General features: G+C 56.2%; 10 protein-coding genes across 10 annotated transcripts; 6 read left to right on the forward strand and 4 right to left on the reverse strand.

Moving 5' to 3' along the window:
• Positions 1–30: 30 nt before the first annotated feature.
• On the forward strand, positions 31–2829 carry PHACADRAFT_188424 (uncharacterized protein). The gene is made up of 7 exons (XM_007401193.1): positions 31–286; positions 338–350; positions 427–728; positions 781–1384; positions 1472–2029; positions 2125–2293; positions 2376–2829. The coding sequence occupies exons 1-7, from the start codon at positions 150–152 to the stop codon at positions 2414–2416; spliced, it is 1824 nt and encodes a 607-aa protein (XP_007401255.1). The 5' UTR covers positions 31–149; the 3' UTR covers positions 2417–2829.
• A 1170-nt stretch (positions 2830–3999) lies between these two features.
• On the forward strand, positions 4000–6641 carry PHACADRAFT_213827 (uncharacterized protein). The gene is made up of 8 exons (XM_007401194.1): positions 4000–4475; positions 4535–4547; positions 4608–4864; positions 4921–5527; positions 5590–5749; positions 5809–6098; positions 6159–6336; positions 6397–6641. Exons 1-8 carry the CDS (start codon positions 4297–4299, stop codon positions 6456–6458), a joined length of 1746 nt encoding a protein of 581 aa, XP_007401256.1. The 5' UTR covers positions 4000–4296; the 3' UTR covers positions 6459–6641.
• Positions 6642–7066: 425 nt separating this feature from the next.
• On the reverse strand, positions 7067–8828 carry PHACADRAFT_264568 (uncharacterized protein). Its single transcript, XM_007401195.1, has 5 exons — positions 8578–8828; positions 8310–8524; positions 7655–8261; positions 7479–7604; positions 7067–7410 (listed from the first exon to the last, which is right to left on the reverse strand). The coding sequence occupies exons 1-5, from the start codon at positions 8803–8805 to the stop codon at positions 7090–7092; spliced, it is 1497 nt and encodes a 498-aa protein (XP_007401257.1). The 5' UTR covers positions 8806–8828; the 3' UTR covers positions 7067–7089.
• Positions 8829–9090: 262 nt separating this feature from the next.
• On the forward strand, positions 9091–9908 carry PHACADRAFT_264572 (uncharacterized protein). The gene is made up of 4 exons (XM_007401196.1): positions 9091–9324; positions 9388–9535; positions 9595–9699; positions 9767–9908. Exon 1 carries the CDS (start codon positions 9107–9109, stop codon positions 9311–9313), a length of 207 nt encoding a protein of 68 aa, XP_007401258.1. The 5' UTR covers positions 9091–9106; the 3' UTR covers positions 9314–9324; positions 9388–9535; positions 9595–9699; positions 9767–9908.
• Positions 9909–11357: 1449 nt separating this feature from the next.
• Positions 11358–15238, reverse strand: PHACADRAFT_153387 (uncharacterized protein). The gene is made up of 17 exons (XM_007401197.1): positions 14979–15238; positions 14892–14916; positions 14593–14832; positions 14296–14537; positions 14171–14243; positions 14090–14115; positions 14004–14038; positions 13908–13951; positions 13798–13854; positions 13673–13721; positions 13583–13624; positions 13483–13518; positions 13021–13432; positions 12678–12964; positions 12385–12624; positions 12154–12324; positions 11358–12100 (listed from the first exon to the last, which is right to left on the reverse strand). Exons 1-17 carry the CDS (start codon positions 15085–15087, stop codon positions 11597–11599), a joined length of 2592 nt encoding a protein of 863 aa, XP_007401259.1. The 5' UTR covers positions 15088–15238; the 3' UTR covers positions 11358–11596.
• Positions 15239–15329: 91 nt separating this feature from the next.
• Positions 15330–17284, reverse strand: PHACADRAFT_264577 (uncharacterized protein). The gene is made up of 3 exons (XM_007401198.1): positions 16989–17284; positions 15896–16929; positions 15330–15839 (listed from the first exon to the last, which is right to left on the reverse strand). The coding sequence occupies exons 1-3, from the start codon at positions 17264–17266 to the stop codon at positions 15424–15426; spliced, it is 1728 nt and encodes a 575-aa protein (XP_007401260.1). The 5' UTR covers positions 17267–17284; the 3' UTR covers positions 15330–15423.
• Positions 17285–17504: 220 nt separating this feature from the next.
• PHACADRAFT_64998 (uncharacterized protein) lies at positions 17505–17657 on the forward strand (the record flags this gene model as incomplete). Its single annotated transcript, XM_007401199.1, has 1 exon — positions 17505–17657. A coding segment is annotated over one exon (153 nt), but the record flags the coding sequence as incomplete, so codon positions are not given.
• A 230-nt stretch (positions 17658–17887) lies between these two features.
• Positions 17888–19606, reverse strand: PHACADRAFT_166639 (uncharacterized protein; the record flags this gene model as incomplete). Its single annotated transcript, XM_007401200.1, has 1 exon — positions 17888–19606. One exon carries the CDS (start codon positions 19604–19606, stop codon positions 17888–17890), a length of 1719 nt encoding a protein of 572 aa, XP_007401262.1.
• A 2010-nt stretch (positions 19607–21616) lies between these two features.
• On the forward strand, positions 21617–24858 carry PHACADRAFT_153394 (uncharacterized protein). The gene is made up of 8 exons (XM_007401201.1): positions 21617–21782; positions 21840–22002; positions 22054–22252; positions 22304–22644; positions 22691–22857; positions 22918–23018; positions 23071–23230; positions 23291–24858. Exons 1-8 carry the CDS (start codon positions 21702–21704, stop codon positions 24803–24805), a joined length of 2727 nt encoding a protein of 908 aa, XP_007401263.1. The 5' UTR covers positions 21617–21701; the 3' UTR covers positions 24806–24858.
• A 737-nt stretch (positions 24859–25595) lies between these two features.
• On the forward strand, positions 25596–26949 carry PHACADRAFT_200916 (uncharacterized protein; the record flags this gene model as incomplete). The annotated part of the gene is made up of 4 exons (XM_007401202.1): positions 25596–25976; positions 26037–26326; positions 26378–26842; positions 26916–26949. The coding sequence occupies 4 exons, from the start codon at positions 25596–25598 to the stop codon at positions 26947–26949; spliced, it is 1170 nt and encodes a 389-aa protein (XP_007401264.1).
• Positions 26950–27182: the final 233 nt, after the last annotated feature.

The following is a 27182-nucleotide window of genomic DNA, read 5'->3' on the forward strand; positions in this document are numbered from 1 at the left end:
GCCTCTGACACGATGCCGAGTATCCTGACTGACTGGCTCTTAATGCCTGCGGAGGCGCACCTACAGCCTCCATCGGTGATAGCGTAGATGTTGCAAAGTCAAACCGTGCAGACTCTGCCGTTCTTTCACTTCGGAGGCCGGTCACCGCGATGACTCTACCGCCTGTATGTATAAATGCAAGCTGCCCTAGACTCCAAGTCTGTCACAATCGCAAGTACACTAATCCCAACATGGCTAGCCAGGTCCCTCAACATCTTCCCCGTGGAAGGGCATGCGTTCCTTGCAGGTACGAAGTGCACTTGCTTAATGTCGTCTTCTATCTCTTACCCTCGCCTAGACGTCGAAAGATGGTGCGCTTGACGTTTCGGACAGCATATTCTAGTAGCTAACCGCTGCCTTGCCCGCTGCGGACGCGTGCATCCATAGAAATGCGACGGAAACCAGCCGACTTGCAACCAATGCATGCGGTTCGACAGGGCCGCAGAGTGCCAGTTCGTCGAGGGACCCTCGCCCTCCACTGCCCGAGTCCTCGAACAACACATCTCCCGGCTGCAGTCTCGCATCCACGAGCTCGAGCAGGATGATCCGAACCTCGTCCGACTTCGTAACCCGTACGAAAATGTTCCCGCCGCCAGCAGCAGCGGCGGTAACACTGCGGTAGCCCCCCATGCAGCTCAGCCTAACTGGTGGGAGACATCCGACCCGCCCACGCAGATGCAACAGACACTGTGAGCATGCATTGTCCTTCTCTCCGCGCCGCTCACGACGAACTGCATCTAGCGTGCAATACTTCCTTCGCGAGGCACCCAAATTCGGGTTTTTCTTGGATGCGAGGCGGCTCCTGACCGCGTTTGCAAAGCCGACCGCCACGAGGCCCCGCCCGCCGTCGGTCATCCGCAACGCTATCTACCTGTGGGGCATCAACCTGTCGCGGAACCCGCAGTACACCGCGCGCGAGCCGCTCTTCCTGGGACGCGCCCTCCGGAGCGTGCACGTCGCGCTGTCGTCCGCGCACGAGCAGCAGCAGAACACGCTCTACGTCTTGCAGGCGGAGGTCCTCCTCGCGTACTACTTCTTCCACTGCGACCGCCTGCTCGAGGGCAAGTTCCACGCGAGCGCCGCCGTCTCGCTCGCGATCATGTGCAACCTGCACCAGATCAACGCGCCCCAGGGCGGCGGCTTCCAGAGCGCGGGCCAGGCGTTCCTGCCCCCGCCCGCGGACCCCGTCGACGAGGCCGAGCGCATCTACGCCTGGTGGACCACCTTCGTCCTCGACAAGTCCTGGGTCGTCGCGTTGTCGGCGCCCGCCATGATCAGCGAGACGCAGGAGCCGGGCACCGTCATCCACACGCCCTGGCCTCTGACCGTCGACGAATACGCTCAGGTAAGCCCCCCCTCACCTCTGAGTCGCGCCCATTCCGTCGCGATTCCGTTTCGGCCGTCACGCTGACTGTGTGTGTCTCGCGAAAAGCAACCGGCGTCCGCCCGTCCAAACGCAGGCTCGACGGTGCAGCGCTTCCTGGCGGACGTCACCGCCGACGGCGCGGCGTCCTCGCCCCTCGCGCTGATCGCCAAGGCCGCGGCGCTGTACGAACGCGCGAGCGCGCTCGCGGCGCACACGGACACCAACAGTCAGTGCTCTCGCTCCGTCTTCACGCGGCACCGCCGGCTGACGGGCCTGCTCCTCCTCCTCGCGCTGCCGTCGGGTGTTGGTGACGGTGCCTCCCTTGCAGAGACCGCCGGGTACGAGGCCGCGCTGCTCGCGCTCGACGGCGCCGTCGAGCAGCTCAAGCAGGCGCTGCCGCCGCTCGAACGCGCAGGCTCCGTCGCGGCGCCCGCCGACGAACATGCGACGCACAGCCTGCTCGTCCTCCACGGCCTCGCGCACGCCGCGACGGTCCAGCTGCACCGCGCGTTCGCGGAGCGCAGCGCGACGTCCCGCGCGCGCTGCCTCGCGTCTGCGTCCGCGCTCGTGCGCGTCGTGCACGAGCTCACGCGACGCCTCGCCGTCGTCTCGCCGCTCGTCGGGGTGAGTCACGCCGCCCCCCCCCCCCCCCCCCTCGTCCCGGTCTCTCTCTCCGCTGACGTTGCGCCTGTGTTTTTTTCTTGTGCGTGTGTGTACAGGTGCTCGCGGCGACGGCGGGCGAGGTGCTGGTGCACGGCCTGCAGAGCATGCGCAGCGCGCGCACCGCCTGGGCGTCGTCCGCGGCGCTGCCGGGCGAGGACAAGTTTGCGCAGAGCACGAACCAGCTCGTCGCCGCGCTGGAGCGGCTGACGCAGAGCCCGTTCGTTGGTGAGTCACGCCTGCTGTCTGTATCCCCGTGCGCCCCCAAAAAGACCTAATTGCTCTCTCTCTCTCTCTCTCTCTCTCGCAGCGAGTCAGACTGCCAGGCTTCGCGAAGCGGCCGCGCAGTGAATGAGGATGAACTTTGCCTCGCCCCCCGCTGGACGCGTGTGCTATCGAGGCGTTTCGCGCACGTCGGGGGACTGCACCCCCCGACTCCTGAGAAGTTTGTGACTCATGCCTCCTCGTGGATGGTCTCTGTTATCTTATTTTATCCGGCCTTGGAGTCTATCAAGTGGCTGTCATCGCCGCTTTGATTTGACAGTCATGAACGAATATTTTCGCCCTCGAGCGTTTATTATTTATGTAGCTGTAGAGCCTGGTCCTGTCCCAGCCAAGTTCTGTATTCTTAGAGTAGAGTTCCGCGTGTATGCCAGGTTATTCGGAATCCCTCAGACGTACCGAGGCGTCACGACGCGATAGAGGCAAAGTTACGGTATGCAGGGCGAGACTCCGGCCAACTTTGATTGGTACCGAGACCCAGGACACCGCCGTACCATGACATCGATGATCGTCATCGCGAGTGAAGCACGCCAGGTTTTTTTTTTTCGGACGACGATGTCGGTCGAAAGGGTGGTGGATAGAAGAAGTCTACTGGTGATCTGGAAGTCGAGTGCGGACATGGGATTTACGGCAGGGCAACCCAGGGTCTACCACGGGCAAGCACAGCCCCTCACCGAGGTCGCACTACGGCCCAATTGAACCAAGTCACCACGGAAGAAGTATGCGGGGTAGGCTGTGGTATGCTGACCAGGCAGAGAGACGACGATGTCTTGGTGTCGTCTGGTTGTCGCTGACTATTGCGGTGCATAAATGAGGTAGGCATTCTGCCGCTTATGGCAACTTTGCAGAGTGGTGCTGGTAACACTGGCACGGGACTTGCACTCTGTCATCTACACGGCAGAGCGAATAGCATTAGTCCTTGTACTGCACGAGGTCGCTCATCTAGATGGACGGTACTTGTTTTGTGGGCCGATGCTATTAGTCGGAAGGACAGTCTCAGGCGTCTCCCGGGGCTTGCGGTTGGCGAATTTAGGCCGCCATTCGCGGGCACAGCCGCGGCTGTTTGTATGGCTAGGCTCTGTGGGCGTGAGTGGGTGCCCTCGCCGCGGCATTCGGAAATGAGAATAGAAAAAAAAAAAACGGCCAGTCGGACATCGACGGGAATATAGGCGTTCCCACACCAGGGCGTGCGGAGGTAAGTACGTTTATATTCCAATCATAGATTTTTTCTGGGCCTGGAGAGACAGCTTGAGAGAATCCAGGGACGTGGCCTGACCACACTCAAGAGCGAGGTGTGCGACTGACCAAGCAGGAGCGTCCTCGAGCCGCGGGTGTGACCGGTGGACGCTTCTGGCAGGTATCGGGGCGCCTGCGACGCCGGGTCCGAGAGGTGCTTGCGAAGCGGCGGCCGAAGGCGCCTATTAGCCGCGGTGCCTCTGCCGCCGGGTACGGGAGTCGGTCGTTCGGCAGCGGACGTCTTCAGGCTGAGCTCTCTGCGTCGCAGCTCACGTATGAAAGTCCAATTCCGAATTCTCCTGTCCCGTCTTGCGCCTACGGGATCAACTTTACTTACGTTAGTGGCCCTTGTCTACCAACGATCGTCTCGAGCCCGTACTTACCTCATCGGATCCATACGTTCCGCCTGACAGAGCGGATTACACCGCCCTTCCCGTACAGCATTCTGACCTATCGGAACTCTGCCTCCTCGTGGTCCCCTCCTGTGCTATTCGTGCGCATGAAGACGGTTTAGGCTCAACGGCGCTACAGCTCCGTAGCCCGTTCGTGCGCGATGCCTTGGATTAGTGCATGTGCCAGGTGCACAGGCTACCTTTAGATCATCGTCTTGTGTCTTCACCGAGTTTAGGCGGATTGCACCGTACTCGCTGCCCCGCCTGTGCGGCCGCAGCCGTGGAAATGCAGCTGCATCTGGCGCCGCTCTTCGATCCTATATGAAGTGTCTTGGTCAGGGTGACGCAGTCCTCTCTGCAGACACCACCAGCCCTTTCACAGCATCTGTCCTACACTACTTGCCTATTCCTAATCTCGAATCCCGAATTTCGAGTACCATGGCCAACAGCTCCTCTCGTGCGCCCCAGCTTGAACGAGGAAAGGCCTGTCTGAGATGTAGGTAAGCAATCAGGCCACCCTCACCATCCCCATCGGTATCGCTGACTACCGGGCCCACAGGAGGAGAAAAATGGTATGTACACACTGGGTATACGAATTCGCCCAGCACTGACATTGATGCGGTCATTGGCAGAGATGTGACGGCGCGCGGCCAACATGCAACCAGTGTGAACGTGCGGGGGTCGTCGACTGCGAATACACAGACGAAGGTCCTACAGTCTCCCAGGTACTTGAGCAAAACGTCACCATTCTCGAGGCTCGCATACGTGCTCTCGAGGGCGACGCCGCCTCCGTGACCTTGCACAACCCCCACGCCGCTCACCCGCACAATCAGCCTGCTGGCCAGGCGACAGGCCCTGGCTCCCCACAACTCAACTCATCACAGAAAATGTATGCCACTTATCTTGGCGCACACCATTTGTATCACTCACCTGGTCTCCTCCTAGCATCCAATCCTTCGTCAACGTCGCGCCCGACTTTGGTTTTTTCCTCCACCTCCCCCGCTTCCTCGCCCAGCTGCGAGCCTCCATGCCGCCCACCGACCAATCCCCCCTTCCTGCCACCCTCGTGCACGCCGCGCAGCTCGTGGGACTTCTCTTCTGCGGAGACGACGCCCTGAAACAGCAGGCGCCGCGCAAGCTCGCCGCGGTGCTGCAAACGCTCTCGGCGGACATGGACCCGACCCGCATCGTCTACACCCTGCAGGCCGAGGTGCTCGTGTCGCACTACCTCTTCCACCAGAACAGGCGGCTCGAGGGCAGCTACCACGCCGCCGCGGCCGTGTCCATCGCCGTCGCCTGCAACCTGCACAAAACCCGCAGCGCCGCCTGGCTCGTGGCGCCGTCGGGGAGTCCGAGCGGGCAGGAAGTCCAGCTGTTCCCTCCGACGGATGACATCGAGGAGGGCGAGCGCATCCGGGCCTTCTGGACGGTGTTCGCCCTGGACCGGTGCTGGTCTGTCTGGACGCGGTCCTCGTCGGTGTTCATGATGCCGGCAACCGCGATGACCCAGGTTGACACGCCCTGGCCGTTGGAGATGGTGGAGTACGAGCAAGTAAGCGGCCGGACATGCCACCCTCTCTTCCTCCCAAGCTCACGGGCATCGATCTTTCATAGCATTTGATGATGCCCCAGGGCAGCACGAGCGCCCTGACTGTGCAAAATTTCCTCGACGGTCTCAGCACGGAGTTGCCTGATCAGTCTCTGCTCTCTCTGCTCACCAAGTCGGCCGTCCTGTTCGAACAGGCGTACCACCTCGCCGAGCAGTGGAATCCGAGTGAGTCCCCCCCCCCCCCCGCGCCCACATGGCGTGGTTTTGCTGACGCGCCCCGGCAGGCTCGATGGCCTTCCAGAACGAGTTCCACACGCTCGACGGCCGCGTCGACAGCTTCAGGGCGGTCGTCGCCGCCTGCGCTGCCGGCCCGCGCCAACGGACGGCGGCGCTCCAGCGCGGGCTGCTCCTCGTGCGCACCCTGCTGTGCTGCGCCACCATCCAGCTCTACGCGCGTACAGGCCCGCGGTGGGACTGCGAGGACAGCAAGATTCTGCGCGCCGCCGTCGCGGCGGCTGAGGCGCTCGACGAGCTCGACCTCGTCCAGTCGACCCACGTCGACCCTGTCCTCGGGGTGCGTGGTCCCCTCCTGTCCCTATTACGTGTGGCTGATAACGCCCGCACGCCCTGGCAGATGCTATGGGCCATGGTATGTCAAACGTTTGTCACCGCGTTGTCTGCCCTGAGAAGTGCCTCCACATCTGCACTGTCCCCGGCCGTCTCTGTCTCGGCCGGCGAGATCGTCGTCATCAACTCGCTGAACCGTGTCCTAGGTGCGATGGAGGCACTCAAGGACGCCAACCCCGTCGTTGGTGCGTCGTCGTCGCCCCCGCCTGCGCGTCCGCAATTTTGTTCTGACAATTTGTGCACAGCGGCCGAGCTCGCCACGCTGCACACCGTTGTGGCGACCCATCAGGCCGGTATCTTGATCTAGAACGTCATCGGCGTTAGACCGCGCGGTTGTTTCCGGTCCCCACGACTCGCTCGATGACGTTGACCGTCTGACTAACGAGAGATTATTATTCTTGCAACGCAGGGCAGCAGCCCTGGAGATGTCATGTACTGTAGAGGAATGTATGGTAGCAACCGAGGGCAAGGCATGACGCTTTATGACGGGCAACCAGTCATTTGTGACTTGTGACCTAAGGCCTAATAAGAAACCGCCGCCGTCAGGCAGCGGCGCCGCAGGTGCAACTTGCACAGAAACTGACAACCAACTGGCTGTGATGCATGACATTAAGCCAGATAAGAAACGCGGGTAGTGGTGTGTGACGCGTGACGTTGCTACCATACATTCCGCTACAGTACCTACGCTGGCGCCAGGGTCTTAGTTTATTAATAGGAATGTAGTCTCGTCGTTATTCCCACATAATCCCAAAAGCGGCGAGGTCAGGGTGCCACATCGACACCACGCCGCCTAACACCCGGGTCCCACATACCCAGATCATCACAGCACAGCAAGATCTCGACGCCTCGGGCACACACAAACGCAGATGGATCATCGTGCCCAGCCCATTGATTATCACAGCTTATAACATAAGAGCAAAAATATCCGACACATATTATTAGAGGTTGTCGATAGCCCACATGATGCCGTACACCGAACCGAGCGACACGACAACGACGATGCCGAACGCCATGGCGACATACTTGAGCGTCTCACCGGTTGACGCCTCCTGCTGTCTCTGCGTCCTGGCGGCGTCAACGACGTCCTTGGTCGTCGCGAGGAGCTCCTCCCGGCGCTTCTCGAGCCAGGCCGTGCGCTGGCGCTCGTCGAGGGCACGCGCGACGGGCGAGCGCGCGTCCGACTGGTCGAAAGTCTGGCTCTTGCCCGCCTGCGACATCTGCACGAACGACGGGTACTGGTCCTCGCACCACTTCTCGATCTGCGCAGCTGCTGTTCAGCGACCCGTAACCCCCCTTGGCTTGTCAAGAAAAAAAAGAAAGGGCTCACGCGTCCGCAGGCGGCAGCTATCTTGATGAAGCTCGGATCGTCGGGCGTGCACTTGGCGTGGATCCGTTGTGCGTATTCGCGGAAGATGTATGCGACGTCACGCGGGTTTTTCGAGCGCATGATCAGCTGCGGGAACGGTCAGATGAGCGCCGGGTAGAGGTAACGACCAGACGCACATGAGCGGCCTCAGCCTTGCGGATCTTGATGTTGCGCTGGAACATAGTCGGGTTCTTGAAGCACAGATGCAGCGTAGCGATGGCCATGGTCTGGGGTATGGCGCAGAAGTTGAAGACGCTTTGGTTTTTGAGTAGGCGGAGGTAGTCGAGCGAATCGGCCGCATGACAGAGGGCATTGAGTACCATCGCGCTCTGAACGTACTCAGCCTGCTTCTCGTTGCCGGGCATGTACATCTCCTTCATTTCCTTGAACGCGGGCTTGCCGACCGCCGCGCCATACTTCTCGTTGCCCCAGATCTCGCGTGGCCAGAAGTAGCGTTTTTGATTTACGTCCTCACGGTAGTCGCGGATGATGTTTGTCTTCTGGAGGAAGAGGCCCATGGAGTTGGAAAGTTCGAGCTGGCCAGCCATGAACGAGCCCTCCCTGCCAGATGCGGCAAAGAGACCGGACAGGCCCTCGCCGACGAGTCCAGCGACATAGTGGCAGTAGAGATCGTACTCTTCGATCTTCTCGAGGTAGACTTCCCCTGTAGTTTGGGCCTTGTGTGCATAGTCTGCCATACCCGCCTCCATCTTCTTCGTGATCTCGACGATAACATCCAGGTAACTAGAAAGTGTCAGATCGATACATGCGACGCACAATGCGACTACTCACTCAGGCTTGAGCATGCGAAGCTCTTCGACGACGTTGCCATACTCAACGAGCAGCTGGCGGTCAGGTTCGTCAGGACCACTCTCGGTGAAAGTCCAGCCGGATGTCAGGGTATAGTTATGGAAGTTGCGAAGCAATGGTTGCTTCTTTTCGTCCGGGAGTGACATGTCGTCTTCGATGGTGTCCAAGCCACGAAGAACCAAGTAGTACAAGCACACCTGAGCACATTATCAGCGGCGCAGCAAAAAAAAACCAAAGCGTCCGTACGCACCACGCGTGCTAGCTCGCCCTCGAGCTGCTTGATGACCGCAGCGAAACTACGACTGGTGACGTCTAGGAAGCCCCAGCATTTCTTCATCGACTCCCTGTTCCATCCTGTGTTTGCGTGATCGCCTGGGAGTGAGACATCGCGCTGGTCGTGCCAGAGCCAGTACTGCAGAAGGATGCGGAACTCCAGAGGATGTGTGACGAGTAGAACCAACCACGAAAGAGCACCCATATCGAAAAATCCGACGCCCGGAATATGACAAGTCCCAACGAGCTAGCGTTGAGATCTTTATGGGCGAATTGGTAGAAAAGAAGTTGCAGAACGTACGATTTCTGTGCCAGCGCTGCACCGCGCCGGCGGGCGCTTCAGGATGATTCCCATCAATTCTTGGTTTTCCCGTACCTGAGCTTGAGTCTGATTAGACTATTTCCTACACCACCACTCGTCTGTCGTCGGAGGGGCTCCTTGCTATCTGGGACAGCAATACAGCCCATAGCTCTCACCATCTGCGTCACATTTCCTAAAACTTGCTATGTCGGACGCTGCTACCACCCCGCCAGTCCGGATTTTGCCTAGCAAATCGTCGACGATCTCCTCGCAAGAGGCGTATGCTCGTGTCTCTTCCTTCCTCGAGGAATTCCAACAACGAAGCACGCCTCTGAGCGGTGGAGACGCAACAGTCCCCGCACAGCTGTCGAAGTTGACTACTGCTCTTCGTGAGGAGCAGGGTGCGAAGTGAATGGAGAGAAGGCACGTCTGCTCTATTGGTGTGCTTGCATGGCATGTCGTAGCTGAAGAACGCCGGGGGTTCAGATCCATTAGAAGTCCTCAGGAGCACATGCGTGCGCACAAGCCTCCCCCGAAGATTCCCAATATTACAAGACAACGGTCCGCGGTCAAGACGCTCGCCTTCAGGCAGATCTACGGCTGCGATATCCCGCAACTAGTAGTAGCAAGACGAGTAGGTCATATTGTCTAGCAGATAATAGATGCATATTTGTAGACTATTGTGAATCACAGATCGCTGGATGACAGAGCGACACAACTGCAAAGGATGTCAATCATTCGAAGCGGTGGCTGACATATTCAATTGTTTCGTGAGCATGACTCGCTGATACTGCTCATGTGAGCATCTCAAGGCTATATGCGAAGCTGAGTTGTTTTGGGATAATTCATCTCTCGTGTCTGCAGCGTGATGCCCTCATCCTTGTCCTATGTTGCCGACCCTGGGGACACTTTACGCATTCATACTCGCATTACTGTGATGCAACGGCGAAGCTTTGGGCTCCTCGTATTTTTTCCCTGATCTTCGATTTCATTTTTCGCTTTCCACACTGCCCACTTTCGCGACCAGACTCGCAACCTCTCACGTCCAGCGAAAAATGGCGAGGCATCGTTCTGGTTTTACACTACATCATTTACCTGCCTTGGTGCAAGTGCACGTGCAGTGCTGACGATCTAAAAGGCGTCTAGATCTTTTCCTCAGGCAGAGAGTGCGTTCTCGCGGTCTGGTACTTTGCATGATGTTTGTATACATCGCTCAGTGCTAGCAGCATACCTTCATTGGGTGGACCCACTAGCTCCTCAGCCGTGATTGATACAATTAAATATTGTAGGAACATGGCTCGCCGCCTTAGCTCTCTACTCTTGCTCCGACCAGCCATACGTTTCTGCAAATCTTAGGCGAGCGCTAATATATGGCTTCGTGGCGCGGTCATTGCCGGCTATCGAAGTGCGCCAATATTTCCCAGCGAAAATCGTCCTGTGAATTACAATGTGACTTCTTGCGGGAGAGGTGTAGTCGCCGCTCTCTCATTATTCGATGAGCTGATGTTAAAAAGCAAATGGGCGTTTCGACACTGCCATACCCTGGCACCATTCACACTTATGGCATTGAAGGTCAGCTCACTTCTTATGAAAGTCACTTACAGCTTCAGACATTCTGCAAGCATTTTCTCATTTTATGGAGAATTATATGGACATCCACTTAATAATAGAGGCAAAGAAGCTACACAAACTTCAAACGAGCCGAAAGGGCATGCAACGCGACCCTGCCGTCATTGCCAACTTGCACCGAATCACACAGAAGTTGGGCTTAAGTACGAGGAAGAGTATGGTGACTACCTCAGCCCACAGGTACCTTTCGCACATTGCGCGTCACACCCACATGACCCTACGTTTTCACACGCCATGCACAAAAGTCGCCGTCGCGCGCTTACGAGGGCCCTGCAGCGATCTGGGGCTAAGAAGTGCCCTCGTATCCGAAGGGAATCTACCCACCGCGTTGTACTGCATATTGTATAATATATACTGGGCACTACCTAATGTAGGATCGGTCTGATGTCGTTCCCCTCGCTGTCATCGCAATCCTCAAGCCCGCTGCGTTCGCTAGGCGCCGGGCGTCCATTGGGCGCCGAGTACAAATCCCGTCAATCACCACCACTGGCAGGCTTACTAGATACGCAAAGGTGCCAAGAATCATACTGCGACACGCGCCGCCCATTGGATAGGCGTGGCGCTTAAGGAGTGCAAGATCAACCAGGGATGCCGATTCTCCCGGCTTCGCTCGATATGACGGGGTCGACAACATTTCTGTACACGTATTTACAAAAGAGCTGTTGGGGTAACATGTCTCGGAGCCGCAAGATGTTGTCTCAGTCTCGCCATATCAAAATTTAATGATCGTGGAGAGCAGGCCACTTGCAGATCGGAGACGAGGGTGAACAGCTGGAAGAGAAGGCAGAATCCGACTTGGTCATAAAAGGCTGACCTAGGTCTTTCATGTGAAGTAAGCATGTATATTTCACCCACATAGCTAGGATAATCAACGGCCAAATCAGTGTGCAGACTGAAATGTCTCAGAAGATGAATAATGGTTTGGAGGCAGCGGAAAATGAAAACACCGCCAACCTACAGAACACAGTGACAGGCAGAATGTAGTGTCGTAACGGTTAGCGTTAGCATGGGATAGCGGAACAGGAATCTATGATATCAAACACCAGACGAAGCCCCGTCAGAGTTACTACACCCATGCAACCCCACCAACGCATCCCAAAAGCGTCGCGTCGACAGTCCCGCCGGTCGTCTCGTCCAGCCAGCCATCGAGCTCCTCAAACAGCTTCATCGCGCGTCCACCGAGGTGCTTCTCCGCCCGCTTGCCTGGCCACATCGCCTTCTCGTGGATACCGACGAAGTCGACCCGGATCTTGCCGTCTGCGGGGCCCTCAGGCGCGAGCTTCACCAGGAGGTCGACCGTCCAGGTATCATGCCCATAGAAGGAACCCTCCTTGATGTGGTGCCGCGCGAGCTCATCTGGCGGACTGTCGTCAAGATCCCATTCGAGCACGTTTGCATCAAAGGCGACGGCCGTCCAAATGATACCAGGGTGTGTGACCTTGAGGGTGAGCTTCCTCGTACCCGCGGCGGTGTCGATGTGGTCATTGACAGCGCTGACAGCGAAGGAGTAGTCCAAGAGATCCATGTACTCCTCTTTGAGAGGTAACTCCATCTTGTACGGGGTGATGAACTACGGGCGATGGATCAGTAGACCTGTCGTTCACTCAATGAATACGCACATACCGTCGAGAAAGGATAGATGGTGTCCCAGTCTGCGTTCCAGTCGTTCATGATCACCGGAGTCGGCGGCACTCCCGAAACCCCGAAGCGTTCAGCGATGTCGTGCGCGAGGGCATCAAAGCCTGGCGCACTGTCTGCCGCGGCAATGTGCAAGTGCTGTTCCTGACTCGTGATCTAAGTTCATTAAATTCAGTACCAGCCAAAGCAGGTAGCTTGAGGTCAGAATAGGCTCACGTTCTCCATGTGAATGACAAATAAACGCTTTTGATGCATAGCGTCAAAGGGGTTCCGCGCCGAGAACACCGCGATGGAAACGGCAGTGGCCATCGAGACGAGGGCAATAGACCGCACAAGAACGCCACGATCATAGCGGTGGATGAAGGGGATCAGAAGAGGAAGGACGTATGAACCTACGACGGCGACGATAGTGGCAATGATATGTTCAGCCGGGGCCTCCCCACCCATGCGTCCTGTCTACAGATCAATCAACAACATGAATTAATCATGAATATGCAACCCTGATTTACCAAAGGCACGAATACGTTCAACAGTTCAAACGCCAGTTGGAAACCAGTCGTCAGCGGGGTGAGCTGTCCGATGGCGTAGCTCCATAGAGAGACATCAGGTCCGGTCGAGATGAGGGAATTGAGAAGTAAGGCCAGGCATAGCGGCAGACTGGAGAGGAAGAACAAGGCGGCAGAGCCGATGCCGATGCTCTGGATACCCCATGCAAGGGCACTTTGTGTCAGCAGCAAGGAGGTGAAGACCGTCCTCTCGCGGACGCTCGGCACGAAGAGCTGAGATACTAGAGCACCTGTCAAAGTACGTATCAGCTCTAGATGCTGCAATACAGAACAAACCTGCACGAACCTGCCAAAGCAGCTGGGCCATAGAGCAATACACAAGAAAGCTCATCCGAAAACCAGCTCAGCGGCTTCTTCAGCACCTCAGCCATAATGAAAGCTACGACGTTTGCGCCAACAGCAGCACCAACAACGGCGCAACCAACGGCGAAGGATCCTCGCAGATGATCGCCGATAAAACCTCGTGGCTGCTTCAGCGCAGGTGCGGGAGGACTATATGTCAGCACCGAGAACGACGCCGAGAGGCCGAAGAGAAAGGAGTAGAGGATCTTGGCGGTGTCGAAAGAGTATACGATGAAGTATCTGAAGCTCTGGAAGTAAACGGTCGTAGGCCTAGCATAGCCAGCTGTTAGCGATGGCAGCGGGGACTCAGAAGACGATAAGAATTGGAGGAGCGCAAGAGTGTTGTCGCCCATGTGCTGAAAAGGAATAAGTAAATTGTCGAGCCACTTGAAATGGCACCACTCACTTGTGCGACGCCAGGTTCAATGTTCTCCACGAGATCCTATGTATATGCTCCGGGTTCAGCGTCCAGCCCACAGGTCAAACTACTTGCTTGTTGAACTAACCTTTCGCATATGATAGAGATAGCTGTTTCCGACGACGGCCATCTAATGGGCTGTTAGAAGGCAGCTTGCATAATCATACGTATAACTCACATCCAGTCCCGTGACGTTCAAGTAGAGTTCGAACTGCCTGAAATCCGTGCTATTGGACTACGCGTTACTCACGTTCTATGTTCACGTCGTCTGACGGACAGGGGACAACAAGAGAAAGTACCCACTCTGACAACATAACTCCCGAGCTGAAGACCTCGCTCGCGACGACGGTGCCACACGGTCTGGATATAGTCAGCATGATTCTAGAGTGAAATGCACGGCTGGAAAGGCATACCTCGGAACTCGCGAATATGCTTGAATCATCTGTTCAGACGTAGCCTAAATAGCGGCTTAATGCGGGCTATGATGATCAGGTGCAGAGAAAGCTTACCTGAAACAGTAGCGTGGGGCCCGTGGATCCAGCAGCTACGGATTGTCAAACACGAGAAAGTACTTAGAGTAGGATGAGCAACGCACCTTCCAAGTTGATCGCTGCCCGCACACTGCAGAACCGTTCTTTGTTAGCCAAATGAAGTATTCCCAACCGCATACACTCACGTGTTTGCTATAGGATGCTGTGTAGAGAACAAATGCGATCCATCTTGCAACGACTCCTCAGCGTTGTTGAACACTGTAAGATTAGCTGTTAGTCGCAGGAAGCGATAGTAAATAAAAGTACATACAGAAGATAACGGCATGTTTCGGTTCCCACCCAGGCGTGTTGATCAAAACCCGAATACATTCCAGCATGACACCGACAGCAAGCGCATCATCCGCGGCACCGGGCGATGGCAGCGTGCTGTCAAGGTGCGAGTTGACCAGCACTGCATGTTCTTTGCCCGCCTTTGTTCCGTCCGACACGCGCACAATGATGTTCGAGAGGTTTACGTAGGTCTTGTACAGCCGTTTCGCCATGATATCGAAGCTATGACCAGTGTTTGAGATTCACGTTCGCCGTTTCTTTTGTTCGTCGGACGTACCGATGATGCCCACTGCCCTCCTGCCGCCAAATCTCGCATTCCAGCTTCCGACCAGGCACAGACTTCACAATTTCGTCGCACTGTGCCTTCAGCTCCTCTGCACGCGCGAACATCCATGCGTCACCAAGCGCATGCTCACGCGTCCCGACCGTGCGGTATCCAATGTCTTCTGACAAGTATTTCGCGTGTGCGAGCATCTGCGCCTCGGATAATTGTGGGAGAGCGGTCTGTGGATTAATCCTGGGGGGAGAACACGCATTAGCTGTTTTTATTCGCGCCAAGAGAGCGGCGTAACATACAAGTCTACGACGGGCTCTGGCAGGGCTGCAAGCGTGCGTAATGGTCAGCCAACTGTCGAGACTCTCCCAAGCAAATCGCGCACGCACCTCGATGCTCCCTATATGCAAGCCATGGCGCAGCAATGAAGAGCGGGGAGAGGCACAGCAACGAGCGTATGGGTCCCCAGCGAGCGCGAGCTGTTGTTGAAGGTGCCATTCGGCGTTATTGCCTCGGTAGAGGTCTTCAATTTGCCTCTACGTATACAACAGCTAAGAGAACGTTCCAGACGTGCAGCACAACCTGAGCAGCGCTTCAGCGTCGTCAAGCAGGCTTGTATGGTTCGTTTGGGTCGATAGGGAGAAGAGACACGTCGGTCGCACTGAGAGCGCTACCCGCGCGGGCCCATGCACGATAACGTACGCGTAATCTCATAAGCTGATTTCCTCGGACTTAGCGGTGCAATTGTGAGCCGAAAACTAATACAGTCGAGGACAGAGCGCACACGACAGACGACAGCAGAGAGGGTCAATAGAAAACTCGGTTTCGAGCAAGCTACTCGCCATCGCCAGCACCGCCTCTCCGCCGCCTGCTCTTAATGGCCTCTCTGTGCCTCCGCTTCCAATCTTTCGTAAGCTCAACCTTCTGCTCCTCCCACTGCTGTTTGATCTCTTCTGCAGACTGAGTCCTGCAAAACTTGCGCCAGTCCCAGCCTTTCTCCAACGCGACATCCAATGGGTCTTTGACACGACCTCTGAAATTCGCACGTTCGTTCTCCGGTATAGGGAAGAACAGCGGGGCAGCTGGGTCGAGTGTAAAGCGGGTTTGTGCACTTGCTGTCGACGGCGGAGAGACTGACTGCGTGGATTCCACAGCATAAACGGAAGGTACTGCCTGCTGCGTAAATGCAGGGTCTAAGTCCTCGCCAAGCTCGTCGTCAAGGTCGAGATGGCCGAGCAAAGAGAAAACGGCTGCGGTTGTGGCATTTTTGGCATTGCGTTATAGCGAGAGATATGTACAGGCGTACCTTCCTCCTCTCTCGGAGCAAACAGATCTTTCAGCTTCGTCGGCTTCACTGCCTGCGTGATAGTAGGAGGCACAGGTAAGGGCACAGGTGCCTTCTGTGCAGATGAAGGTTCCTCCGCTTCCTCTCCGCTCTCTTCCTCTTCCTCTCTCTCTTCTTCCTCGACATCTGATGTCGGGGCAGTACGCTTCTTGGCACCTGTAACAATGGGCACGACCTCGGTATCGTCCTTGAACTCTTCCTTCCCTCGCTCTGCAAGCTCGTCCATGTCCACGTCTGATAAGCTTTCTTCGCCACCCCAGTTTTTGTCATCGTCTCCGAATAACGACTGCAGGAGGACGAGGGCGGTGTTCTTCTCTTGCATAAGATTCGGACCACCTAAAGTTGATGAGGTCGGCGAATTTGTTGCTGTAGCAGGAGCAACATGCACTGCTGCCGCGGCTAGAGCTGAGGAAGGTGGTGAGGGTTGAGGTTTCTCCTTTGGCGGTGGTGCTTTCGGCTGGACGGTTGCTGGTGGGGGCTCTTGTTCAACCTGCATCTCGCTGTCTTCCTCCTTCCCACTCTCTGCGCTCTCGCTCCCTTCTTCATGTACTTCACCGTTCCCCTCTACTCTCTCGTCAAGTCTCCTCAGCGGCTCCTCCTGTACCCCCCTCCTCGGTTCAACCACCAAGCTTTCGAGGAATACACCCTTCATCTGCTGAGACCCATACTTGAGCGGATCGATTGTCTGCCTGCGTGCCCTCGTCAAGGGCTCCTTAGTCTTCCTTTTCTTCGTCTTCTCTTTGCCCATCTTGTCCTTTCCCTTTCCCTTCGCTGCGACAGCAGTCGCCACGGGCTCAGGCAGCGGCCGCTCCGGACGCATGCGAATCGGGCGTACGAGTCGTCCGAGGGGCGTGACCTTCCACCCCCTGCGCTGTGCAACATTCTCAGGCGTGACGAGCGACATTTCTGCAGCGTGCATGCCCTGCACGCCCCGGAGGAGGCGCCTCCTCTTGCGCGGGGGCTCGCCATCCTGTGCTTCGCGCTCCTTCGCCAGCCTGCAGCACGTACCCCCGCATCAGCTTTCCGCCCCGAGATTCGAGACCAGCACACACACCGTTCCCGGAAATCTGGTCGCGCTTCGCCAATCCTCAACTTGGTACCCTTCCAGGTAACTCCGCTCAAGAGGTTCATGCACCGCGCGAGCTTCAGCTTTGTCGTCTCGAGCGTTACGTACCCAAATGGCCGTGGACGGCCGAGCACGTCAAGGACACCGAAGCCGTCGAGGGCCTTCACGGTCCCGAACGAGCCCAGCTTTTGCGAGAGGTCTGCGGGCGTAATGGCGGGCGTGAGTCCTGAGACGTGCAGCCGCTTTGTGATGAATTCCTCCGCCATGGTCACCTTTCGGTGCGACTATGTTCACTCTCAATTAGTGGTAGAAATCAAAGTACGTGCTAGAGAGTGTGAATGCACCTCGAGTTGACAGCCGTCTGTACCCCGGCAGATCACAAAATGAAGACAATATTCCTCTAGCTCTCAGCAGGGCCGCCGCCAAAGCCGAGCGCCCGTAACCCGCGACTTAAACAAAAAGCAAAAATGTGTCACGGGACAGAGCACCCGCACCATGTTTAATGTCCCCTTCGGGGTGACATACGAAAAAATTGGAACGATACAGAGAAGATTAGCATGGCCCCTGCACAAGGATGACACGCTTTCCCGGAGTGGTAGACCTACGGGTCTCAATATTTATTGCCATTCGCACCTACGAATTAGTATGAATCCTTTTTGTTTCGCTCGTCGAGTCTTAACTCCGCCTCAGAGTCCTCAGTGTCTCCACTCGTTCCTTAGTCTCGTCCTTTTTTGACTGTCAGGCAATTTTGGACTCAATCCGGGCCTCTTCACGAGCTGCACACAAAGAGTTATCCGCCCAATTCCATAAATTCAAAACCAAGAGAATGTAAGGTATAGTGATGTACATCGCAAACACATCGGGGGGACACTCTCGATCAACGTGATCTACCAACCGTACGCAGCGGTGTAGCCTCTCTTCTCCGAACCCTGCTTGAACTTCCACTCATAGGGCGCAGTGCTAACAGGAGTCATAGACGGCGCCCCGGAAGACTCGGTTGACGATGCGCCGGAAGGACCTGTAATCGACGTGCTCGACGAGGTAGAAGCGGCCTGAGCGCCAAGAGAGCCAGACGCAGAGGTCGGAGTAGCACTTGCCGCAGGACAAGAGTCGGTCGCAGAGCCAGCGGTCGCAGAGTCTGTGTTGGAAGCCGTCGTGGTCGCGTTCGAGCAGCCGGAGGCATCAGAAGAGGCAGTAGCATCAGGATCAAACACTTGCACGCCGAGAGTATGAGTCGCAGAGATAGATGCGCTGTCCGAAGTTGCGGAGGCGGAAGGATCGCTCAACGTCGCAGAGGCTGTCGTCGCGTCCGCCGATGAGATCATCGTCGAAGAAACGGTTACCGAGCTAAAGCCATCGGTGGCTTCAGAAGAAGAAGACGAGGAAGGCGTAGCCGAAGCAGGAGACAACGACACGTCTGAGCTTATGTTTGTCGTGCTGACACCAGCGGCCGAAGATGCGCCCGTCGCAACCGCGGACGCGGGAGAGAATGTCACAGTCGTCGAGGCGGTGCCTAAGCTGGTATCCGTAGAGCCAGAGCGCGTCATCGAAGATGCAGCTGAAGACGTAGCAGCAGGGAAGAAAGCCGTCGACATCGACGAGTAGTTGGAGTACGATCCAGTGCTCGGCGCAGCGTCTGAGGTCGACGAAGTGGTGCCAGAGATTGTAGCGGGTACCGAAGACGAAGACGGGGAGGCCAACCGCTCCTCATCTGCAGCTTGAGAAGAAAGCTCGGGAGGCGTGGGAGTAAACATAAGCGTCACGTTCTGAGCATTGGAATAATTATCGGCAACGAACGCGTGGGCCTTTGCCGCTATGGAAGGAGCCGGAGGATGGATTAACGTGTCGTCATTGAGCAGCTTGTCACTCAAGTTCTCGATCCGAGCAACCGTGTTGTCAACGTCAGCTGTGGACGTCACGTTAGCTGGAGACGGAGAATCGCTGTCGTCACCATCGGGAAGGCTGCCATCCTCATCGCTACCGTCGCCGCCGGTGAAATCGCCGCTGTCGTCGCCACCGTCGTCCTCATCATCCGGCATCCCATCGTCTTCGCCGTTGTACCACATCGGTTGGATAGCACCCGTTTCAGGATCATAGGCGAAAACCTGGCTCTTGTGTTCCTGAACCGTTGGACCGTTCGCACAATTCTCGACCGTTAACGGCGAAGGCGCCATCGGCTGGGGGTCGAAAGTCGCACAGTAAGCCTTCATCGTGGCTGACCCGGCGTCAAAGAGTGGAATCTTCAAGGCAACTTTCTTGTACTGGGATGGTGCCGAAGTAGTCGAGTTGTCCGAGTTTCCCGGAGTGGTCGAGTTGCCCGACGACGTCGAGTTGGAAGAGCTGGAGGGGTCTGTTGGTGCGGTGGAACCGGAGAGATCGGCCAGGGTGAAGGTCTGGGACGCGTCTGATGCTTCTGTCGTATTCGTTGACGTAGTTGAATTGTTGCCCGGGTACGCTGGAGACGTCGAGTTCGGGGCAGCATCAGGAGAAGTTGGGTTGGTCGAATCGGGATCATCGGAGAGAAGAACCATGTAAATCTGAGTCTGGTTCGTACCCGAGGCGTTCAGCACGAAGGGATCTCGGTTCCCAAGAACGTCGTCGCCCATCGCCGAAGAAAGGACAAGCGACGCGATCTTCTCGCCTACCGGCGACCCAAAGACGCTGCTCTGCAAAAGGGATGAATGTACGGGACGCTATGAACACGCTCGACACATACCATGATATCAATGGTACCGGGTACGCCCTCAGGCTCAGCGAACGCTGACATGGTAGAGAGCTGACGCTTTGTAGCCATCACTAGGTCTTCGCCGCTGCCGTCGAGAATTAGAGTATCCCCGAGCTGCCGCTTCAAGCCCATGATGAAATGCTCTCCATTCCCGTCGAGAATCAAGGTATCGCCGAGGGCCCCAGACCTACGATGCTGCGTAGAGGCCGGAACGACCAAAGTCCGATCCTTGCCTAGAAGTGGTACAGAGACACCGGAAATGCCAGTGTCGTCCCTCTTCTCGTGGTACGAATGACCGTGAGACGATCGGCGATGATGACCATGGTGGTAGCGATGGTGACGGTGCCTCCGTGGCACACGCTTCTCGTGTACGTTCACGTGGTCATTATCACCCTTGACAATGGTCTTGTGGTGGTCGTCATGATGGCGGCTATGAGGTACAGGTGAACGGCGGTGGACGTGGACGTGCTGATCGTCGCCTTTGACTACTACGTCATCATGCCCACGGTGGTGTTTACTGACATGGACGTGGTCGTCGTCCCCCTTGACCACGACGTTATCGTGGTACGAGCGAGAAGCGAAAGGCGGGTCAGTTCCGATCCAGATCTTTCCGACCTGAAGGAGGGGATGCAATGGATTCCACCGCTGAGTCATCAAGTAAGGAGGTGGCAGTTAGCTATACAGGCTGGAATACTCACCTCCTCCAGGTGATGCTCCGTCACCTCTCCTTTTCCTTGAGATTCAGTCTCTACGCGCCTCCTAGACAGTCCCGGGAGGGAAAGAACGGGAACGGTCTCCGGAGATGGCGGTGCGTCTGCTCCTTGAACACTAGGGCTCGATGAGCTTTGGCCGTTGAGGGAAGACGGTGAGCCTTCGCTACTATCTGTGCTAGGAATTGCAACGGCTTCTGCGTTTGGGAGCATAGAGACCACCGCCAGGGCAGAGAGAGAAGCGAGGATGGCGAAGTTGGGAGAAAGGACAACCATGTTGGGTAAGATCGACGAGTATCAGCGAGCCTGTCGCGAGGAGATATTTGCGATATCGAAAGCGCGAAAACAACACGAAAGCAAGGGGGGTATAAGACCACCGGGGTCGAGACGCAGTGAAGGGGGATGGGAAAGGGCGTTGGATGAAAACGAACCAGCGTCGTCCGTTATATACCGTCCCTGTCAGCCGGCCGGAGTGCAGACCGAAGAACGGCGCGGAAGAGGCTGACTCGCCCAAGATCGACGAGAAGCAGCTTCTTCGACGCTTCCTTCTCTCGAAATTTGCCACATATGGTTACATCTGTTCCACTTCTGGAATGATGACTTGGCCGGTGAGTCGGCGGCGGTACCCCTCCCGGAGTCAACGACGACAGCCGCACGGTATGCGCGCTGTACAATTATGACTATCACTAGTACTGATAGCGACTCAGAACGTGCCAAAGAATATCGGCAGCGAGCTTGGGGTACTTGCCCCACAAGACTACGGCAGTAGGACGTCAAGCGCGTACACAGATCTCGAAGCTGTCGCGGACACCGCTGACAACGCGGGTTTATAATTCCTTGTGAATCTCGTATGGTTAGTGAACGGTCAGCAATGTCTTGAGCCGCCGCGCAATAATAATGCAATTCGAAAGCGCACAGTAGGCCAAATGGGCGTTGCTACATTGAGGTCCGGAGTTCCGGGTTCTGCGTTGGTAGTGGACCCTCTTTCAAAGGGGAACCAGTGGCTTGCAGGGACCACGGATACGTACACAAGATGTCAACATCGTAAGGGGCAGTGCTCGGGGTACTCGGATCTCAGATGGCGGTAAAGACCCCGAATACTTCAGTCCACCGCGGTTTCGACCCGCACGCCGCGCTCCAACTCTTTATCTTCATCACGTCCTCTTTTTGCGGCGCATACGGCACATACAGGAACTGGACTTTGCTGCCTCAGTCCTTCATTTTCAATCGACTGATTAAGCCTTTCCTGGAGACTGCTCCCTCGTCATGACTAGTCGTCTTAAGCGTAAGCTCAATGACTTAGGCGTCGACCCTTCGAGCTCGAAGGCTAATGAGAACTTTTGTCTGGTATGTCACAGCGACATATCTCACCGACGTGTGCAACTGCTAACTGTCGTGTGATAGATTGGAACACCTCTCCCACCGCTCGAGAAATCGAGGGATACGGGGGAGTTTGTCCCGCTGTGGAAGCAAGAGGTCCGAGATGAGAAGGGTCGTAGACGACTGCACGGAGCATTCACGGGTGGGTTCTCTGCAGGATATTTCAACTCTGTTGGCTCGAAAGAAGGTGCGTGCATCGTTTCTCGATGGTAGTTCAAGGCTTACGAGGGATATTCAGGGTGGACACCTTCTACGTTCATGTCATCGCGGGGTGACCGCGCCAAGAAGAAGGAGGTTCGACCAGAGGATTTTATGGACGAAGAAGACCTTGCAGAGCTGAGGGAAAGTAGGCAATTGATAGATGAGAATGAGGAGATGGACTTAGGTGGTACCGAGGCCGAGCTCCGACGTCGAGCGGGTGCTGGTACTGAGGAGGAGTGAGTAGTTCTTGGTTCCTGCTCTATAATACGAAAGCTTATAGCTTACAGCTCCATGGCTTCAGCTGTCGCTGCCTCCCTAGCTCCTCCTTCACAAGACTCTGTAGGAGCACGTATACTCAGAAAGATGGGATGGCGCCTCGGGCAAGGTATCGGCCCACGAATAACCTACGAGCAGCGCAACAAGCAAGATCGCCAGGCAGGTATTTCCAAGACTGAGGATGAAAACGATGAAGAAGCGAAAAAGCACATGTATCCGAGGAGGGACACGCCGCTGTTGCTCGTCTCGCGGAAGGACAACTCGCATGGTCTGGGATATACGCCTGGTCTTAGCCTTAGTGAGTCCCTTGGAGGACGGGGTGGTGGAGAGCAAAGGGGTCCCCACCTATCTGGTATGTCTGCGAGCCCTCAATATAGCGTGCCTAATCTTGTGTGTAGCGGGCTTTGGACTGGGCGCTCTAAACGATGCTGACGAAGACGACCTGGACATCTACGATGGTGCCCTAGGATCAAGAGGTCCAAAGACAAGAATTGTCGCCTATGACGCCACAGAGGACGAAGATCAGATTACCATGGGCTCGTCATCGAGGCGTAGACAGGACACTGTGCGTTACCTCACAGCCTCTCTGACTACATGCGGTTAATCCCTACTCCTTAATTTTAAGAGAACTCCAGCGCAGCCTCAAACAACACAGGCATTTAATGACGGACGACCTGTCCTCAAGGGTTTCATCTTGTCCGAGCGGCCCGTGCAGGAAGATGGATGGTACGAGGCTTATATTGAACTTGATAGTGGTTGAACTTATTATACATGATAGGTTTCCCATACCAGAAGTACCTCCAGAGTGGAAACCTAATCCGAGGCGAGTATGGGAGGCTGGCGCAGACAAGGAGAACAGGCCTATGGCGAAGGACAAAGAGCGAGAAGCCTACCAAACGCACGAAGAGTGGAAACGGAGTCAGCTCTCTGCAGATGAGGTGCGTTGGTTGTATGCGCTGTAAGCTCAACGATAACACCCGCATATCATTCTCCCGCAGCGAGGTTCTATGCTGGGCGAGACTCCGTTGCCTGCTCAGCAGCGGTCCATCTTCGACTTGATGTCCCAGAAGGACCGTGAGCGTCTGGAAAGCATCCGAAATAATATAACAGCGGGGAAACCATCGACTCCAGAGCCAGATCGGAGTGCTTCTTCTTCATCGCATCTACCTGGAGAGATCGATATGCCGCACGTACACCCATCAGTCGCAAAAGCCGCGCTTCAGGGGTTCCAGCCGTTCACAGCAGACCCGGCGAAGCAGTCACGCTATACCGCCTTCCTCAACTATGCCGCTGACTCGTCTGATGGCGCCCAGCTTGGATTCGGCCCGCTTCCAAGCCAGCGCGTAGAGGACTTCAACAAGGAGATCGCAGACTACGCGAAAGCGGCGACAGTGTTCAAGCCGCTCTCGGGCGCGATGGCAAGCCGATTCAAGAGCGCCGCGATCGTCGAGATGGGCCCGAAAACCGTGGAGGGCCTGCATACACCCGACGTCTCCGCGCCAGAGACGCCGCCGGAGGAGGAGGAGAAGGAGGAAGACCCCCGCATGGCGGCCGTGCGCATGGGCATGTTTGGTCCGCTTACGCGCGAACTCAGTCCGTGGCAACCTGCAAGGCTACTCTGCAAACGATTCGGCGTGAAGCCCCCAGAAGTAGAAGCAGACGCGGATACGCCAGAGCACGCGGCAAGTACACCGGGCACGGGTGCAGGTGCTCCTGCGGATACCGGTATGGCCGCGCCCCCACCGCCGATGATCACGGACGGCGCTGCGGGCGTTGCACCTGCAAGTACGGAAAGTCAGGGGCCAAGGAACTTGGCCAACGTTGGGCTCGGGGAAGACGAGGATCAAGGCAGAGATACTTTGACGTATCAGCGCCCGGCCATGGACGTCTTCAAAGCCATCTTCGCGAGCGATGAGGAGGACTCTGATGAGGAAGAGGATGCCACGGATCTCCAACAGCCTGCACCATCCACGGACCTGTTGGCATCGACATCTACGCAGCAGGATGCCCCTCGACATCTCCTCGCGGCCGGGTCAACACAAGTGCCACACGAGCCCAAGACAAGCGCGCTTCCCGTCTCTGAAGAACCAGAGAAGGTCGACCTCACGACGTTTAAGCCGATGTTCGTCCCGCGTGGTGAGCGAGAGGCGCGGAAGGACAAAGACAAGACGAAGGACAAGAAGAAGAAGAAGGCTGCGCCTCTCGTGTCGTTCGACGCCGAGGATGAGGGCCTGCAGATCGATGTTAGTGCCGCGAAGCGCAGGGATAAGCACAAGAGCAAGGATAAGGGCAAGGAACGCGAGAAAGACGAAGATGGCGAGCGCAAGAAGAAACGAAAGAGGAAGGGCGCGGAGGATGGGGAGGACGACAGCATGTGGATCGAGAAGCCCCCGCCGGAAGTCGCGCAGAGCTTGCCTGTCGACGATGTCCCGAGTGAGCCTCCGCTGGAAGTAGACACCGAGAGTGTTGCGGGCCTGCAGAGGGGGCGAAAGCGTGCCATTGACTTCATGTGACGCCCGCGATATCTCTTGTATATCATCGGACTGTTCTATCGGTCCTTGCCTGCTGGGGGAGCGTACCGTACTGTATGCAGAGACGCAGTACTACCATCTGTGTTATGGATATACTAAGGGCCGTAAAGCCTTGGGTTGGATAACAGAATGGCTGCAGCTGCATACGCGATGACATTGAAGGCCATATATTAGTCGTGTGCGTTTGCACGCAAGCTGAGGTGGGACCCCGTAACCACAAATATTGGTTAAGTTTGATAAACATCGCTAATTAAAGTTTCTGGATGCCTGTCTGTGCTTGGTAAAGCCTGTTTACTCTCGTTAAGATTTTGACGTAGCTGGGATAAGTCTCGGGTTCCAAGATTGCACTGTCTTCCTTCGATGCGCCATAGAAATACGGTGCTCACTGTAGCACTCACCTCGACCATTTTTCCATGCCGTAGCCAGCCTCCCTACACAGACCTCACGTCCTGCACATGCAATATTCTGCTTTCACCAGTATACTGGCAGCTCAAATGGCGCAGAAGCGTAGAGCGCCGCGGGGCGCCCCACCTCCATCAGATCCGTATCATCTCGCCCTAGCCCCAGTGTGGAAATTCCCGACGGGTGAGGCGGAGCGATGAAATGAGTCAACAAACTCCGCCGTGCGTCGTTCTGCAAGTGGCTGTACCCTTGTTCACGAACCTTGATCTAAACTGCGACGTCCGGATTGGTTACCCCGTACACCCCTCCGCCACTACCTGAGTTCAGAGTATCAGTGCTGTCAGTGCTCTGCAACTCCTCGTGTCGCCTCATGTCGCCTCATGTTTCTCACGTGCCATTACTAGGGCAGGGTGGTGTAGAGGGTACCACGGACCCCAACAGACTTGTCCATCAGTACAAACAACTCGAGGAAGATCCAGGCACCTTCATGCTGGACATGTATAGGGACACCATACGGCGGAATCATCAAGAGCCTCACTCACAACGTTCTCGCGCCAACGTGGTGTCAGACATCGTCAGCTCTATCAAGCAGGCTCGTTTGGCGGGCAATCTGTACTTGGATGATCTACTCCGCACGGACTTCATGTCTGTAGTGCTCAACATTATCCTGGATGGCCACTTCTGTGGATTCAGCAAAGACGAACTGCTGTGCTGGTCCACAAATCTGACTGACTACCTCGAGAATGTCAAAGTGCATAAGCTTTTTTCTCGCACTGAACCGGAGTCCCTGACTGATTAGCTTTGCATTTAGCCATACGTCGTGTGGACGATAACACTATTCACTGTTTGCTTAGACGCTGCCATCTCGGTTTGGGAGTCCAGCTTTCCCGCGTCATCTGCGCAATACAGAGAGCTTTCCGTGGTTTTTCATTCCCTACTCCGTGCCAGCTCAAAATTCTGGGATGCACTTTGGGAGATCAGGACCCCGTTCTTGGATTCGCAGCCTGTTCCCTCAGAGGCCACGCACTCTCCTGTCGACATGGTCGACCAAATAATAACCGACTTTGCCACGTTGAGCTGGTTCATTGAGCGAAGACTCGGGTGAGTACAGTAATATTGCTCTGTTCGCTTCTGCTAAGCCATGTACCACAGGCCATCATGGCCCGCAACGATCAGAGCACCGTCCTGTCGCATAGCCCATGTTATGGTTGCCTGCTGGATATGGGGCTCACAGGAAGTACGGCGCCACACCGCCCTGGAGCAGGCGATGATAATGGCAGGGGACAGGTGCCAAAGCCCTGCTCATGGTTCTGGGTACACTAAGATTTTTCAAAACGAACTACAAGTCGCAGGCTGCACGGGACCAATGCAAGTCGCTGGGGCTATCCTGAGAGATTACAGGGGCGAGTTCAGAGGTGTCAACCAGATGCTCCACGCACTGTTGTGGGCCCTCACGGTGCTTCGTCCAGACAAAAAAAGCCCAATGACGTCGAGCCCAGACGTCGAACGGGCACTTCTTATGGGGGCTCTAGCAGCTGCGAGGACACAGGCGTGCGTGGTCAACGTCACAGATAACGGGTGGGAGCTCGGTATGGATCTTCTATGCTTCTTCATCACGTTAGTGCTCGGTGATCCTTCATGTTGCCAAGACTGATGCCTTCGCAGCACGCCACCTGCTACTGTCTATCAGAAATCTTCAGAACGATGTGTCCATGCTATCGTAGCCTTTCTTTTCCAGTATATTCGTCCCATGTTGGAGGGTAGACCTCTAGAGAGTGCGCGCTACACATATTATCTTGCCTATGGAGAATACTAACAGTAGGGAAAAGCAGGACGTGACATGCAGCTGTCGCAGCTGCGCAGTGCTATCGGACAGTGCGCCGCAACCTTTACAGAACAACGCACTCAGCAAGTTGATAGCTCGAGCAGTCGACCTCAGCTGGACGTAATGCGCAAC

The sequence above is a fragment of the Phanerochaete carnosa genome (assembly GCF_000300595.1).
Source record: "Phanerochaete carnosa HHB-10118-sp unplaced genomic scaffold PHACAscaffold_12, whole genome shotgun sequence".
Lineage (NCBI taxonomy): Eukaryota > Fungi > Basidiomycota > Agaricomycetes > Polyporales > Phanerochaetaceae > Phanerochaete > Phanerochaete carnosa.